This window comes from Tachysurus fulvidraco, chromosome 16 (genome assembly GCF_022655615.1).
Source record: "Tachysurus fulvidraco isolate hzauxx_2018 chromosome 16, HZAU_PFXX_2.0, whole genome shotgun sequence".
Classification (NCBI taxonomy): Eukaryota; Metazoa; Chordata; class Actinopteri; order Siluriformes; family Bagridae; genus Tachysurus; species Tachysurus fulvidraco.
In genome coordinates, this window is record NC_062533.1 from 18,652,426 (window position 1) to 18,670,945 (window position 18,520).

General features: G+C 41.5%; 1 protein-coding gene across 1 annotated transcript; it reads right to left on the reverse strand.

Annotated features, from left to right (window-relative positions):
• Positions 1-16,166: 16,166 nt before the first annotated feature.
• LOC125138981 (NLR family CARD domain-containing protein 3-like) lies at positions 16,167-18,208 on the reverse strand (the record flags this gene model as incomplete). Its single annotated transcript, XM_047801464.1, has 2 exons — positions 18,155-18,208; positions 16,167-17,926 (listed from the first exon to the last, which is right to left on the reverse strand). Coding segments are annotated over exons 1-2 (1,797 nt in total), but the record flags the coding sequence as incomplete, so codon positions are not given.
• Positions 18,209-18,520: the final 312 nt, after the last annotated feature.

Consider the following 18,520-nt stretch of genomic DNA (forward strand, 5'->3'; position numbering starts at 1 on the left):
CAAAATTTTTGAGATACGAGCATCCGAGCCGGCGCCGAAACAAAAATCCAGAACAACCACATGTGCTCTGTGTCCCCCCTTCAGCTTCCTGTGTCTCACTCGGTTAAAGCCGCCTTTCCACTGCACACAACAAACGACGGCCGATAAAACGAAAGTCATTCATTTCCTATGGAGAGTCGCAATGGCGCTGCGTGAGGTGCCGACCATCTGCGGATCTGTAATTTTCGGATCCGTTAAAAAATTTGAACTTGTGCAACTACACCACATCCGATATGCCGACGGGACAGGTTTTTATTTTATTTTTTAGTGAGGAAAGAGTGACAAAAAAGGCAAAAACAAGTAAAGAGAAAAGCGGTTAAAAAATTAAGCGTTATTAATGTAAAGAAAACAGAAATTGCAGCAATTAAGTTCAGTTAAGAGAATTTCAGTTAAGTTCGTTAGTTTTAGTGAAGTTTAGTTAAATTCCATTTAAATAATATTTACTGCATAACTTATATTTACAGCAATAAGTGGAAGGTTTTACGTAATCAACAAATGGTTAATACAAAGCACAAGCTTTTACTTGTAGTTACTTTGTTTAGATGCTCTTTACTGCATAACTTACCTGCAATCACCTACTACAAAGTAACTGCAATCACCCCACAACATGGTGAAAACAGGAAAAAACAGGAAAACAGGAAAAAATCTGTTTTCTTTCGAATCCCCGAGAGGAGGTGGATTAGTATTGGGGATTGTGTCAGTGGTCTATCAAGGCTAAATGTTATGAAGCAGCTAAAATAAAGACTGTGGGGAGACATAAATAATGCATATTTTATTTTTTATAAATAATGCATAATTATTTTTTTAATAATTCATATTATATTTTACACGTGTACACATGGACATGAGGGTGATGCCGTTTTTTTTTTTTTTTGTTTTTTTTTGTTTTTAATAAATGAATATATTACGAGTGTAGGGCAGGGGCGGTTCTAGGATTTCATCTTTAGGGGGTTTTAGCCCTCAGTGAGAATTTAAAACAAGACGTTTTATATTATATATTATATGACAACTCTGGTAATAAGAATAGTGACATTTCACTGCTTTTGGTTGCCGTCTTTGCGTCTTTCCGCCGATTAACGTTATAGATAAACGCCTCCAGCTCTGACTGCGCGTGCACGCTGCGCGTACCTGTGCTTCTCCGTTCAAATAAAGCAGACAGCTGATGATGCACTTTTGAAAGACTACAACACACGCGTGTAAAAGCAAAGTAAAAAAAAAACGCTCTTGGATCAAACTGATAACTAATTTTCTTTCCCATCGACGATCGTCCTGCATTTTAACGTCATTTTTATTCATGAAAGTAAAAATTATCCTTATAGTTTTAGGGTGGCTGAGATCACACACAGGGGAGCTGAAGCCACCCTAAAAAAGATGTAGAACCGCCTCTGGTGTAGGGGCATCTGTATTCGGCCTGAACGTAATGAAACAGGCGTATTGTGTACATGTATTTGACTGCATGCAGCACTGCGCAGACTAATCAATCTATTACATCAAAGTTCCTCAAGAGCCATTCAAAAGCTTATCACTCTCGCCTTACATTCATCTCATGTGTCGAATGATCTGCACCGCGCAGGTTGTTAATCTCTTTATTGTGATATGCCTCAATGGCAAATAATCAGACAAAAATGCTAAATTAGTACATAACTACATAAGAACCTCTATATTGCGATATGCTCAATGCACATAATCAGACTAAAAATCATGTGTTAAACAGTGTTTATTGTTCAGAGAACTCTTAATATAAAAAAAAAACTCTCAGCATTACACATTGTATTTAGATAACATTGTATTTTATAAAATATATAAATAATGAATTAAACACAAAGGAAATCCAAAGTAGCATCGAGTGTTACCAAAAAGCCAGCCGTGACAGCGGAGATGGTCGCAGATGTGACTGTTTATGTAACCGGCAAAAGAAAATAACACATACTGTCGACTCGTCAGCATAGAGGACAGTTTCATGTCGGCTGACGAGTCGACAATGTGTGTTATTTTCTTTATGTTATGCTTTGCCTTCTAGGCTATGTAATATTACGCTATGTTAGGCCACGTTACGTTACATCATGTTAGGCTAGGTACGTCATGTTGGGCTATGTAAGTTACGTTTGGTTATGTTAAGTCATGTTAGGCTATGTTATGTTATGTCATGTTAGGCTGTTATGTATGTTATGCTATGTCATGCTAGGTTATGTTATTCCTCACTCCAATTTCCCGTTTTATGCTTCAGTTGACATGCTTCCAGTCACCCTGGGTGATGCTTCCCTGGCTGATCTGCATCTCTAGTTTACTGGGCTTGGAAGTGGAACAGATCGCAGCAGTACACAAGGAGCCTCAAATAGCACATTGCGATTTCATACGTAACTCACAATGCTGCCAAATGCATGCTATAAAAGATTTTATGATTCACTGAAAAGAACTCAAATGTGTATAAATAATTGCCGATTATAGACGAAAGAAACATAGTGACCTGGCAGATTGATAATTGATGGCTGCTGGCTCTGCTTGTATTGTGTTTCTGTTCTAGAGTAAAAAAATAAGTTCTCAGCAACATGCTTGTTGCATTTATGCTCAGCCCAGGGTGACGCTTCCCCTGCCGTCTCTACTATAGCTTAGTGGATATGCAACATGCTTGTTGTAAAAAATAAATATCAAATGTTCCAAAGCTGGGAAAGGCACTGAGAAAACATCCTAACCGCTGCGTCGTCAATTATTTAATAACTGGACTTATCCAGGGTTTTTGCAGGATTTTCTTGGTTGCCTAGTCATTCTTTTTCCTGTAATAATTTGCTTTCTGCTGTTAAAGAACCTGAAATTGTCGATTCTTTGTTGGAAAAGGAAGTTAAGAAAGGATTTCTTATTGGGCTTTTTGAAAAATCTCCTCTGAATTTGAAAAATTCCTCTGGCTCTGGTTTCTCTGTTTTACGAAACATTGATTAAAATGATTAAAGTGATTAAAATGATTATGATAGAAGGTAGGGGTGCATGGCTCGCAAAGGCAGATATTTCAGACGCCTTCAAAGTTATGCCTTTACATCCATCGCAGTGGCATTTATTTAGCATTAAATGGAGAGGAGGTCTATATTGTTACAGTCAGTTATTTCGCTAACTGTAAAACATTAATTTGTGGTGTTGTAGCCTCGTGTTCTGTATGTGATTGAGCTAGCTCTGCTGCTGGCTCTCCTCTGCTGCTAGCTCTCCTCTGCTGCTGTCCCTAAAGGTAGCTGAACCAGGAGTGGAATGTTAAAAAAGGTTCTGGTTTTTGCTCCTTGAAAAATTGGAACGGCATTTCTTTTTTTTTCTTTCTCTCATCTTGATGTTCTGGAGTCTTCTGCAGCAGCCCTTAAATCGTATACAGATGCTGCGCCTTCCGTTGTTTTTTTGTTTTTTTTGGTCAGTGGTTGCTAGTAAATGGCCAAAGGAACTGCTTTCTGTGCATGATAATAACATGCCCACTGCTCTGTTGGAATTATATTCCATAGTGATTCTGGTTTTTGTGACAATGAGGCAACTGTTAATATTATCAACAGATTAGTCAAGCCTTATTTGGCTATCTGTCATGGATAACTTCATTTTCAAGCTGTTAACATTCCAGGTTTAAATAATCAAATCGCTGATTCTCTTTCTCAATTTGAAATTCAGAAATTCTACCTCCTGTGTCCAGCGCCAGCCAGCTTGGTCTCCCTATTTTCAGCCAAACCGTTATAGATTAGACATGACCTTCAATCTTATTGCATTCAGCAGCCAATTACATGCGTAGTGGTCTAGCAAAATCAACATTAAAAATGTATTCAGTAACTAATGGGCTTTTACTAATTTATTAGCTCTAGCTTTATGTCTCTTGCTTGCTTTAGGTAGTTATATTATTATTATTATTATTATTATTATTATTATTATTATTATTATTATTATTATTACTAATAGATTGGCTTAGTGAAACACTCGTTTTAATCCTCTGCTGTCTCTTCGGTATAGCAGGAAGAGCCAGGGATGATTGCCTGGTATGGTCTGTTTTGGGGGGATTTTGTTGCTTTCCCAGTTTATTGTGGTGGAGGGGTTTGCGTGTCTGAATGATTTTAGGAGCTATGTTGTCTGGGGCTTTCTGCCCCTGGTAGGGTCTCCCAAGGCAAACAGGTTCTGGGTGACAGGCCAGACAAAGAGCTGTTCAAAAAGCCCCTTATGAAGAAGTCTAAACCAAGGTCCGTGACGTGGCCCGGTATAGTGCAACCGGGGCCCCACCCTGGAACCAGGCCCGGGGTTGGGGCTCGCATGCGAGCACCTGGTGGCCGGATCTTACCTCACGGGGCCCGCCGGGCTCAGACCAAAGGAACGACAAGGGCCAAACTCCCGTGGGCCCACCACTTGCAGGAGGAACCGTAAGGGGCCGGTGAATTGTGGATTGGGTGGCAGTTGAAGGCAGGGCCTCGGCAACCCAATAACCGGACACGTAATCTGGCTCTAGGGACATGGAATGTCACCTCGCTGGGGGGGAAGGAGCATGAGCTGGTGCGGGCTGGCTTCCAGTAGCTGCACGCATCTGATTCAAGACACAGATGCTGGCCTACAAAGCCAAAAATGGACCAGCTCCCTCTTACCTCAAAGCCCTCATCATTCTTCGCACTGCACCCCGCAACCTCCGATCTACCAGCACTGCTCGAGTGGTTCCACCATCTCACAGGGTAAGAGGCAAGTATACTACAAGACTTTTCTCTGTTCTGGCACCAAGGTGGTGGAATGAACTTCCTCTAGAGGTCCGGACAGCTGAGTCACTGGCTATTTTCAAGCGGCGATTGAAGACCTACTTATTCAGGAAACACTTCAACTAGCACTTCTTTCCTTATCTTTTGCATTAAAAAAAAAAAAAAAAAAAACTTTGACACTTTTTGACTGTAACTTTGAACAATGTTTTAAACTCATGGTATCTTAAGTATGTAACCTAGTGAACCAGCATTAATGTATTCAATGTTAGAGATTTAAGCACTTATGTACGTCGCTCTGAATAAGGGCGTCTGCCAAACGCTGTAAATGTAAAATGTAAATGTGGGAGGCTGAGAGATACCGACTAGAGATAGGTCCTAGGTCTCTCACAGTTATTTGTGCTTATGGACCAAATGGCAGTGTAGAGTACCCAACTTTCTTGGCATCTCTGGGAGGGGTGCTGGAAAGTGCTCTGACCGGGGACTCAGGCGTTCTACTGAGGGACTTCAATGCTCACATGGGCAGTGACAGTGACACCTGGAGGGGCGTGATTGGGAGGAACGGCCCCCCCGACCTGAACCCGAGTGGTGTTCTGTTTTTGGACTTCAGTGATAGTCATAATTTGTCCATAACGAACACCATGTTCAAGCATAAGGGTGTCCATCAGTGCACGTGGCACCAGGACACCCTAGGTCGGAGGTCGATGATCGACTTTGTGGTTGTTTCATCTGACCTCTGGCCGTATGTCTTGGACACTCGGGTTAAGAGAGGGGCGGAGCTGTCAACTGATCACCACCTGGTGGTGAGTTGGATCCAATGGCGGGGGAGGAAGTTGGACAGACTTGCCAGACCCAAATATACTTTGAGGGTCTGCTAGGAATGTTTGGCAAAGTCTCCGGTCAGAGAGATCTTCAACTCCCACCTCCGGCAGAGCTTCAACCAGATCCCGAGGGAGGTTGGAGACATTGAGTCCGAGTGGACCATGTTCTCCACCTCCATTGTTGACGCGACTGCTCCTTGCTGTGGCCGTAAGGTCTCCGGTGCCTGTCGTGGCGGCAATCCCCGTACCCGGTGGTGGACCCCGGAAGTAAGGGATGCCGTCAAGCTGAAGAAGGAGTCCTATCGAGCCTGGTTGGCTTGGGGGACTCCGGAGGCAGCTGATAGGTACCAGAGGGCCAAGTGAGCTTCAGCACAGGTGGTTGCGGAGGCGAAAACTCGGGTCTGGGAGGAGTTCGGTGAGGCCATGGAGAAGGACTATCGGTTGGCCTCGAAGAAATCCCGGCAAACCATCCAGCACCTCAGGAGGGGGAAGCAGTGCCCTGCACACACTGTTTACAATTTGAAGTTGGAATCTGCTGACTTCGACTGGGGACATTCTTGGATGGTGGAATGAGTACTTCGAGGATCTCCTCAACCCCACCGACATGTCTTCGACTGAGGAAGCAGAGGCCGAGGGCTTGGTTGTGGACTCATCGATCCCCCAAGCTGAGGTCACTGATGTATTTGAGAAGCTCCTCAGTGGCAAGGCACCGGGGTGGATGAGTTCCGCCGCGAGTACCTCAAGTCTCTGGATGTTGTGGTCTGTCTTGGTTGACACGCCTCTGCAACATCGTGTGGCGGCTGGGGACAGTGCCTCTGGACTGGCAGATTGGGGTGGTGGTCCCTCTGTTTAAGAAGGGGGACCGGAGGGTGTGTTCCAATTACAGGGGGATCACACTCCTCAGCCTCCCCAGAAAAGTCTATGCCAGGGTACTGGAGAGGAGAATTCGGCCGATAGTCGAACCTCGGATTCAGGAGGAACAATGCGGGTTTCGTCAGGTCGTGGAACACTGGACCATCTCTATACCCTTGCCAGGTTGCTGGAGGGTGCATGGGAGTTTGCCCAACCTGTCCACATGTGCTTTGTGGATTTGGAGAAGGCATTCGACTGTGTCCCTCGTGGTGACCTGTGGGGGGTGCTCTGGGAGTATGGCGTCCGGGGCCCTCTGGTAAGGGCTGTCCAGTCCCTATATGAACGGAGCAGGAGTTTGGTTAGCCGGCAGTAAGTCAGACTTGTTCCCAGTGCATGTTGGACTCCGACAGGGCTGCCCTTTGTCACCAGTCCTGTTCATTATTTATATGGACAGGATTTTTAGGCACAGTCAGGGGCCGGAAAGAGTCCATTGTGGGGACCACAGGATTTCATCTCTGCTTTTTGCAGATGATGTTGTCCTGTTGGCTTCCTCAAAACAGGACCTTCAGTGTGCACTGGGACGGTTTGCAGCTGAGTGTGAAGCGGCGGGGATGAGAATCAGAACCTCCAAGTCTGTGGCCATGGTTCTCAGCCGGAAAAGGGTGGTTTGTCCCCTTCAGGTTGGCGTAGAGCTCCTGCCTCAAGTGGAAGAGTTTAAATATCTTGGGGTCTTGTTCACAAGTGAGGGAAGGATGGAGCGGGAGATCAACAGGCGGATCGGTGTATCTTCTGCAGTGATGCGGTCGATATACCGGTCTGTTGTGGTGAAGAAAGAGCTGAGCCGCAAGGCAAAGCTCTCTATTTACCAGTCGATCTATGTTCCTACCCTCACCTATGGTCATGAGCTTTGGGTCATGACCGAAACTACAAGATCCCAGATACAGGCGGCCGAAATGAGTTTCCTCCGCAGGGTGGCTGGGCGCTCCCTTAGAGATAGGGTGAGGAGCTCGGTCACTCGGGAGGAGCTCAGAGTAGAGCCATTCCTCCTCCACATCGAGAGGAGTCAGCTGAGGTGGCTCAGGCATCTGTTTCGGATGCCTCCTGGACGCCTCCCTGGGGAGGTGTTCCGGGCATGTCCAACCGGGAGGAGGCCCCAGGGAAGACCTAGACACGCTGGAGGGACTATGACTCTCGGCTGGCCTGGGAACGCCTCGGTATTCCCCGGGACGAGATGGAGGAAGTGTCTGGGGAGAAAGAAGTCTGGGTATCCCTGCTTAGTATACTGCCCCCGCGAGCCGGCCCCGGATAAGCGGTAGAAGATGGATGGATGGATGGCTTTCCCAGTTTTAAATGGGAGATTTTCCCCGGAAGCTGCTGCTGTTCCCTGACTAGATTTAATGGAGCTCATGAAAAGGATATGGAATTCAGAACAGAGCCATACCGCCAAATGTAAATTTAACAAGCTTGCAAATAAAAAAAAATAAATATATGTCGAAAAGAATTGACTTTATTTTGACTCAAGTGGTCCTGACGGAACTGATTTATCCTGGAAAAAAGGTCTGAGGAGAGACTCCTGTCATACACCAGACCTGGTGAGTATGATATCCTTAATGCTGAAAAACACAACAGGACAGAATTATAGACGAATTTAAACACGTTGCTTATGAACAACAGAAGCATAAATACACACATTAGATGTGACATTTTACAGCACACAGTGAATATCACTTAATATCATACAGTAAAGAGACAGTAAGTCAGTAACTCACATTAGTGTCTCCAGTTTACAGTGTGGATCCTTCAGTAGATCAGAGAGCAGCTTCACTCCTGATTCTCCTGGAAAATTACAGAACAGATCCAGTTCTCTCAGGCGTGATGAGGAGTTTGACCTCAGAGCTGAAGCCAGAGCAGCACAACCTTCATCTGTAATACTGCAGTTAATCATCCTGCAAGAAAGAAAACCTTCTCAAACTTAACACACTCAGTTTTAGTATTGAAAACATGAACTACACAAAATTTTTATATACAGTACATTTACTCTCCATCTTACACACACAACAACGACAATATATCAGATCACTACAATTACCACAGAGGAGAACCGGATGTTGTAGTGTTTATTAAAACTGTGTGTCTGTGTGTGAGTGTGTGTGTGTGTGTGTGTGTGTGTGTGTGTGTGTGTGTGTGTGTGTGTGTGTGTGTGTGTGTACCTCAGTATCTCCAGTGTACAGTGTGGATCCTTCAGTCCATCAGAGAGCAGCTTCACTCCTGAATCCTGCAGTTTATTGTTACTCAGGTTCAGTTCTCTCAGACTGGAGGAGTTTGAGCTGAGAACTGAGGACAGAACTCTACAGCTTTCCTCTGTCAGATCACAGTCATGCAGACTGGAAGAGAAATGATGAAGTGTTTGATTTATAGTGAAATGAGGTGTTACCATCAGTGAGAAATAAAGTGTCTACCTGAACACAATGATATGGATACAGGTTAGAAATCTGGGTGTAATAGTCGACTCTGACCTCAGCTTTGTTCCTCACATCAATAATATGTCTAAAGTCACATTTTATCATTTGAGGAACACTGAAAAAGTTTGTCCATTTTAATGTAAAAAAGTCACAGAACAAGCTTTTCTACATACATTAATTCCAAGTAGATTAGATTAATGTAACGCTCTCTTTTATGTATTTCACAAAAAAAAAATCTTTATCCATTACAGTTAGTAACCAAATCACTCCTATTGTACAGGAACTGTACTGGTTACCTGTGACATTCACAATCATTTTGATATAATCTCAAATATTTGTTTATCATCAACAAATGCTGACTTCCTTAAGGTGAATTTTAATAAGAAGAAGCTTCAGTCAAACTGCTTTTAGTGTCGCTGCTCCCAGGATGTGGATCTCACTCTCAGTGTTTATCCATCAGTCACCTTCACTAAATACATTTACAAAGCAGCTTAAATATGCGTGTGTGTGTGTGTGTGTGTGTGTGTGTGTGTGTGTGTGTGTGTGTGTGTGTACCTCAGTATCTCCAGTGTACAGTGTGGATTCTTCAATCCAACAGAGAGCAGCTTCACTCCTGAATCCTGCAGTTTATTGTCACTCATTTCCAGGTCTCTCAGACTGGAGGAGTTTGAGCTGAGAACTGAGGACAGAACTCTACAGCTTTCCTCTGTCAGATTACACCAACACAGACTGGAAGAGAAATGATGAATTGTTTGATTTATTTATCTGATAGTGAATTGAGGTGTTTCCATCAGTGAGAAATAAAGTGTCTACCTGAACACAAGGTTCTAATATCAGGATAAAAATATAAAATAATCATCTGTGTACAGATGTGGCAAGTAAGAATGCGCATCACAGAGAAAAGTATCCTGCAATTTCTCACCACATCACAAGAGAGTATGTAAACCTGACATTAAGATGTTTTTTATAGACAGACGCTTAGCATCATCATTAAGTCACCGTCTCCCATACTGGACCTGTGTTGGTTGTGTTGGTTCGAGGCTCAGAGCTGGTCAAGTAGGATTAGTTAGTCTTATCCCTTTGAAAACCACTAGCCACAGTATCAAGCCCTGTTTGCAGGTATAAATTTACCATTTGTTAATTTTATTATTCCTTATACTTATTAAAGTTTAATGATTTATAGCATTTATTGGTAACATTAAGTGTAACTAGTAGTTATATGCTATTGGTACTTATAAATACCATCTCGTTCACAATGGAGTGAAGTGGAAGATAAACTCTGTGTGGCTTTAGGCATGGTTTAAGTCTCACCATGTATCTAACTGTTGTAGAGGAAATGTTAAATATCATCATTGTTTATATATAATGTTATGTGTTTTTACAGTATTCTATGTGAAACACTAGGGAGAAAGAACAAGAGGCCCTTATTCTAACTGTTATGGAAACTTTAGGGGAGTTTGTGTGTGCAGGTGTTCAATAAGAACTGAAAGTAGAATGTGGCCTTGCTGAGGTGATAACTTAAAGGGAGACATCTTCAGTAACCAGGGAGGATGCATGAACACACACACGTACATACACATGCATACATACATACACAAACAAACCCATACACAGACACACACACACACACACACACACACACACACACACACACACACACACACACACACACACACACACACACACAATATTTATACATATATTGTGTGTGGTGTGTTTGTGTGTGTGTGTGTACCTCAGTATCTCCAGTGTACAGTGTGGATCCTTCAGTCCATCAGAGAGCAGCTTCACTCCTGAATCCTGCAGTTTATTGTAACTCAGGTTCAGTTCTCTCAGACTGGAGGAGTTTGAGCTGAGAACTGAGGACAAAACTCTACAGCTTTCCTCTGTCAGACTACAGAAACGCAGACTGGAAGAGAAATGATGAAATATCAGAACACTGATCTCAAACACACAAACACAGCCATAATCCAGCTACAGTAAAGTTGAAAATGTAATAGAAATGTTAGAGGACATCAGAGGACAGGACACCACATCAGCACATTTACAGGAGCAGGGATGTCGTTCTGCACTCCACAATCTTTCAGCTACAATTTATTATAAGACCATTAGGTCATGTACATAACACAAACATTTTATTTTATTTATTTCTTTATTTAACCAGTTGAGTCAGTTGAGAACCAGTTCTCATTTACAATGATGACGTGACCAAGAGGCAACATAAAAACTAATACAATACACAAACACAGCTATAAACAATTACATGTAAAAACAAACAAAAAGCTAAAAACAAGTACAGTGATCCTGAGTTAATGACTGAATTGTATATTTAAAGGAAGATAGCGATATAAATAAACTAAGCTTAAGTCAGCTGCAGATGATTCAAGTCATATGCAGCAGAAAACTGAAAAGAGAAACAGGACATATGGACTTTAAGAATGCAGAAATTAAAGAATCGGCTAGATCCCAGATTACTGGGAATGCACTGATCCGAAATTTTGGATCCGTATTGTCGCCGATCCAAGCATTTTGAGTGGATCAGGTATCGTGGAGCGTGACGATCCAATCTGATACCCGTGGTGGTTGATTAATGAACAGCAAACATCATACTGTAGACTAATGCTTGAACTTATAAGAAAAATAAACTTATATGTTAAAAACCTCTTACGGGCCGCCGTGCCATGCACGGCACGGAAGTCAAAGTGACCACTAGGGGATGACCCAGAAACAAGCTTCATTTCATCTTTAAAGCACCAAATCCTCAAAAAACTCGAAACAACTTATTTACCTACTAAAGTTTATACTCTCAATATTTTTTTAAGCCCACACACAAAGCATATGATTCACAGCCTTCATACTATTCGAAAAAATTTTTGGACAAAACTGACCTAGGTGGCGCTAGACCGGTTTTTCCCTTACCTTTAGACGCTTCCCTTTCTTCACTGGGGTAATATATTCCAAAACAAATAATCCACAAAAATCCACACAGGTCCAAGGAACTGAAATCTGTAAGCCTTTTATTCCAAAACGCTTTGGTCGCGCCGCAAATATTCCGTTTGTGTTCCAAAAACTGGAAACAGTAGTGCACCATCATCTGGTTTTGCTGCTCTAACTTCTCATTGGGGTATTCAAAAATTCTAAATTTATGTCACATTTATAGCCCAGGGCCTAACGAATCAAACAAGCCCTCACTTGATCCAATCTGTGCTTGTATTGCAGAGATAGACGGCTGAGAAGCCAATGATGTCATGACATCATTTTTGGGAACCCGCATTTGACTGACAATTACTCCTTCCAATAGCAATGAAATGGGCCGGGACCTATACAGCTCTTTAGCCAATAAGCAGACGATTCCAACGGTATGCTGCAACCCCCCTCTTTGCTCCCTGGATCTGCGTGAACAAGCTGCGCAGAAGAATTCTTGCATAATCCTTGACCTTTTCACACTCTCACAGCTCAGGGTGTCAAGTTACAGGCCTGTTTTCACAGCAGAGTAGTAGAGAGGCAGGCTCTGTGTGTTTTAGGCCTTTTAAACTGAGCATGCAGTCTTTTAATTCAAAGTTATACAGTAAACAAGTAAACAAAAACGCTGGACCAGACGACCATGTCCGTAGAAAAATATTTTTATTGAAGCCATTTTTGAGTCTTTTGACTTGAATTTTTTTTGTTGAAAGCCAAGACATGTGGCTATGACCCTCAGTTGTTATTTGGTCCCTAACATGTTCCAGAAAAATAAGATTAATCAGTTTATCAGGTAAACAACCCAGGCGGAAATGAAAACCTTCCATTCTAGCCTCTGTAACTTTATGCCAGTAAGGCCTGGAATCAATCTGAAACTAGTTTCTGAAACTAGAGAATCTTCTTTCCAATGAGACCAGGCTCACCCCTGTGTGTCAAAGTATGTGGGAGCTGTACCACTTTTTGTTGGGTAGGTCATGTAGGCGAAAAACCTGCAAAAGGGGGCCAAGGCATAAAGGGGTTTTGCATTAATGAAAATGAATATAATAAATTTTATAGGAAATATGTTGCACAACCGCCTGTGACAGACAGGCAAGTTTATCAGACACCCTTTCCATTTACTGTACCTCAGCACGTTAAACATGTCGCTCATTTGGAAGTAGTTTACACTTGATTCAGCAGAGAGTAGCACTGCAAATTGTAATGTCTGTAAAGCCAAATTTTCAAGAGGTGGATGTAGTATTTCGAATTACAATACGACAAATTAAATCATGCATCTTCAGAAGCATCATGCAAAAGAACACATGGAGTTTGCGCAAGCTTATCGGAAAAAGGATGATCCGTCAAATCAGATGACCCTGACGAATGCCCCGTCCCCGCCCCCAGACCTGCCCCGGGAAAATCCTGAAATATGTTTATGTTATTGTTGACATCTATATACTTAGACATGGTTGTTCTGTTGGTTGTTGCAATGTTGCATTGCACTAGTTTTTTTGTTTGATGAGTGCAAGGTTTACTGTTTAATACATTTTGCATTGTGTTTCAACTGTTCTAATTTTAGATTTTTATTTTTTTCATCCAGTAATGGCCATTTTTGTATTTCTTTGCCAGAAACAAATAAATCTTAATAACTGAGTTGTATACATTCTTTAGTTTTAAAGGTTAAAAAGAACACAGGTATCGGATTGGTATCAGCCGATACTGGCAAACTCTGGTATTGGAATCGGATCGGAAAAGAAAAAGTGGTATCGGTGCATCCCCACAGAATACGACTTGTATTATTAACATTACGAAGAGATCGTAAATACGAGGGAGTTTTACCAATAAGAGTTTTATAAATGAACAGAAACCAATGAGTTTGTCTGCAAGAATGAAGTGAAGACCAATTCAGTAAAGAATACAGGAGGCAATGATGAGTGTTTGTGGATTGCAGCGTGATAAATAACATCCAGTTTATGAAGGAGAGTTTTTGAAGCGGACCTATAAACTACATTACCATAATCCAATATTGGAAATACTGTCCTTTTAACCAAAAGCTGTTTAGAAGAATGGGTAAAAGTTCTGTGAGAGCAAGCAGCCTGCAAACACTTCACTCTGATCTGTGTTCAAGTTTCTACAACCAACACTGCAGATACAGTGCATTTTATTACAGAAAATAAAGAAGTATACAGCTGTACACTACCAGTTAATAACATGTCAATACTAGTCGTACTTTACACTCAGTTATTTTTTGGATTTCACATAGACGCTAAAACAGTTGGTGTGTGTTGTTCTCTGTGCTCGTACACGTACAAATCTGTCACCTCCACATTTTACACACACACTGGTTCAGGTGTTTGGTGTGGACCTGAATACAGGTGGAGTGTTCACATACACCCAAACACATCCAAAATAAAGAGAAAGATTACATTATTTAACCTTATAAACAATTCTTGATCATGATTTGTTTTATATAGATGTGTAAATATCTATCATATGTCATAAACAATGTAAATAAATGATACTAGAAAAAACATTGTACTGTTTACTACAGATGTGACTGTTACTATTTCAACACTTAGTGAACCCTTCTTTCTCCACAGAGTAAATGGGATCATGTCTTTCATGCCCCCAGAACTGAGAAGTGAACGTGGGGTTTTCTTCTCAAATCTGAGCTCCTTCCCTGTTTACAGAGTGACGTCACATCAGCATGACTGCACACAGCATCAGAAATAAACAAAGTCAAACTTCTTACCTTTAAATGAGTCACACTGTACATACACAAGTATTAGCTTTAGATGGATCAATATACAGACATTTGTTTGTTAAATCTAAAACACTGACTATACACATAGCAGGAAATCTAACCCACCTTGTAGGTAAAAATCTAACACAACACTACTGTGTGTTACACTAAAGGATTTGTGTAGATGGGCTCCAGGTGGCTATAAGTGACATGGTAGAATGTAGTGTACCAATGTGTAATATTTTATCAGTACATAATGATGAACAGAGAACAAAACCAGTCTGTTACAACATTGTACAATAAAAATATAGATTCACTACAGCTGCTTATTAATACAAACACAGTCCACAGCTTAAAATCTCCAAAATGCATAGAAAGTTTCGAAGGAAAGAAACCTCATGTCTGTTCAACAGTAACGGTGATAAACCTGACCGACCATCACGTGCAAGCGTCTTTGTGTTCACCGTCTGTTTTTACCACATCCACCAACTTCTGATGCAGTGAACCAGACAAAAAACTGTGTCTATAATTCAACACAACAGATTAACAACAATCACGATCCAAGAACAAGAATGTGATCGGTTAACAATTTGGTGTCTTTGTCGAGATCTGAGTAGAACAAAACAGGACTTTTTAATATCAGCGGTCACGACACTACACTAACCTGTGACACATTATTCATCCTCTCTCTTTTTACCTGCTTGTACACTTGATAAGCAAACAATAAAGAACCCCATCAAAATAAAAGTCTTCATATAAAAAGTCACACTTAAAATCCATACTCTACAAACAGGTCAGTGTTAGAGAAAGAAAATCTTCATCACACATCTGAGTTCGCTGCCTAGCTTGTTTCTAACATAATAAGAAGATAAAGCTAAACATTTTCCCACTTCGTCTGTCCAATGTGTCGAGGTAAAACATGATTATTGATGTTTTATTTACCACAAGCTCAGTCCTTGGTAAAGTTTAGTAGTGCAGACTGAAGGAGACTTGTTTTTCATTCGTATTGGGGCTACATTTCTAAAAAGCATTTATGTTTAATTTTTATTAGAAAGAACAATTGAGGAAAAAAGCCATGACAGAGTGAATCTCCCCACAACACTGTCACACACAACAAAAGATGAGGAACTTCAACATAAAGAGATACTTGAAGGACAGTAGAGTGTTTTAATATTTACTTTTTATATTTTCTATCCATATTGATCCCATTTTGTCAGTCTGATGTTTTTCTCATCTGTGAGAGTTGAGAGTTGAAATGTTACTTTAAAAAACTAAACAGAAAAGAAAAAGTCTTTCACTGGTGTTTAGTTCAGAAATGTCTTTAGTTATTAAATGCATGCAGTTATTTTGTATAGATATTTTTACATAAATTGTAGAGAACACAATGTTTCATGATTCATATATAAAAGCTATAAAATGCCTCATATGATGTTATAAGATTTTGTCCACAGCCAAAAAAGTGAAACAATCTCCTGTAAAAGTACCAGAGGTTTGTGTAAAGATAATTGGAGGAACTATTAACACACATTAATCCAAACAGTGCAGTTCAGTGTTACATTAAAATAATAAACCATGCAGTAATACATTTATAAATAAAAAATACTCACTCAGATTTTCTGGAGGCTTTGACCACTGGCAGCAGCCTCAGAAGACCTTCATGTGATGGATCATATTTCCTCAAATCAAACTCATCCAGCTCCTGTTCTAAGTTCAGTAACACAAACACCAGAGCTGACCACTGAGCAGGAGAGAGTCTGAGAGGACTGTAATAATCTCTATTCAGGTAAGTTTGTACTTCCTGCACTAGAGAGTGATCATTCAGTTCATTCAGACAGTGGAACAGATTGATGGATTTCTCTGAAGATGGATTCTCCCTGATCTTCTCCTTGATGTACTTCACTGTTTCTGGTTTGCTGTGAGATCTGCTTCCTGTCTGTGGCATTAAGTCTCGTAAAAGAGTTTGATTGGACTCCAGTGAGAGACCCAGAAGGAAGCGGAGGAACAGGTCCAGGTGTCCATTCTCACTCTGTAAGGCCTTGTCCAGTGAACTCCTGAGGAGATCAGACATGTTTGGATTTCTGAAGAAATTAAAAAGTCCGGTGCTTTGCTCCACAACCACATTTGTATTTCTTAAAATAAAGCAGAAAAATACGTATAAAGCAGCCAGAAACTCCTGAACACTCAGATGGACGAAGCTGAACACCTTCCCCAGGTGAAGACCAAACTCCTCTCTGAAGATCTGGGTACACACTCCTGAGTACACTGACACTTCTCTGACATCAATGCCACATCCTCTCAGGTCTTCCTCATAGAAGATCAGGTTTCCTTTCTCCAGCTGCTGGAAAGCCAGTTTTCCCAGTGCCATGATACTCTCTCTGGTCTGCTGAGGATCAGGGTCACATTTCTGATGGTACTTTTGGTCCTTGTGTTTGATCTGAAATATCAGGAAGTGTGTGAACATTTGAGTCAGAGTCTTGGGGATCTCTCCACCCTCTGCTTCACCCAACATTCTCTCTAGAACAGTGGCTGAGATCCAGCAGAAGACAGGGATGTGGCACATGATGTAGAGGCTCCTTGAAGACTTCAGGTGTGTGAAGATTTTATTGGCCAGGCTCTGGTCACTGATCCTCTTCCTGAAGTACTCCTCTTTCTGAGAATCACTGAAGCCTCGTACCTCAGTTACCTGGTCTACACACTCAGGAGGGATCTGATTGGCTGCTCCTGGTCTTGTGGTTATCCAGAGGAGAGCAGAGGGAAGCAGATTCCCCTTGATGAGGTTCGTCAGCAGCACATCCACTGAGGCCGACTCTGTCACATCACGCAATATCTCATTCTTCTGGAAATTTAGAGGAAGTCGACACTCATCCAGACCATCAAAGATCAACACCACTTTGTAGGAGTCACAATCTATTGATTCTAGTTTTCTTGTTTCTGGGAAAAAGTGATGAAGAAGGTTCATCAGACTGAGATTTTGCTGCTTCATCAGATTCAGCTCTCTAAAGGGAAGTGGAAACATAAAGAAGACGTCCTGATTTACTTTTCCTTCAGCCCAGTCCAGAATGAACTTCTGCACAGAGACTGTTTTTCCAATTCCAGCAACTCCTTTAGTCAGCACAGTTCTGATGGACTTGTCTTTAAAGAGATCATTACATTTGATGGGTTTCTCCTGTGTTGCTGGTCTCCTGGACGCTGCCTCAATCTGTCTCACCTCATGTTCATTATTGACGTCTCCACTCCAACCCTCTGTGATATAGAGCTCTGTGTATATCTCATTCAGAAGTGTTGAGCTTCCATGCTGTGAGATTCCTTCATTAATTCTTTTAAACTTCTCTCTCAGATTGGACTTTAACTTTGGCTGATACACAGAGGCGAGTTCTAATAAACAAAGTAATATATAATTTAGTAATACATAGTTATAATGCAAAATCGTTCAAACACTGCTATTAATTCCTGAATGATGTTCTAAATATTATTGAAGCTGGACCATGAACAGTTACAACATTATATTTAAATAAAATTTAAAACTAAAAGTTCATATCTAAAACTTTTTAAACTGAACTAAAGTGAACCTGATGGAATAAAGTCATGACTCAGAGCTCTTACTGTTGTGCAGTGTGTTAGCGAGATCTGTGTGGTTCATGTTCTTCAGGACGTGCAGTGTGATCTTCAGCGCTCCGTCTCTGACACTGTGAAGATCCTCCTCATCCTCCACCTCCCTCTCAGTGCATGCTGGGTAATCTGGACTCAGGAGCTTCCTAAACCTCTTCAGCTCATTCTTTATCAGAGTGATGACTTTGTGTTCCAGATCCTGGTTAGAAACGCACAGGAACAGATCTAAATATTATCATGTTACACAGTGAGAGAGGCTTTTATTTTATCAAAAGAAGAAAAGTCTCTTTTTATTATCACAATTAAAACTCATACGACTGATTACCCTTAATGCTGCTGCACATCAAGACATTACATTGG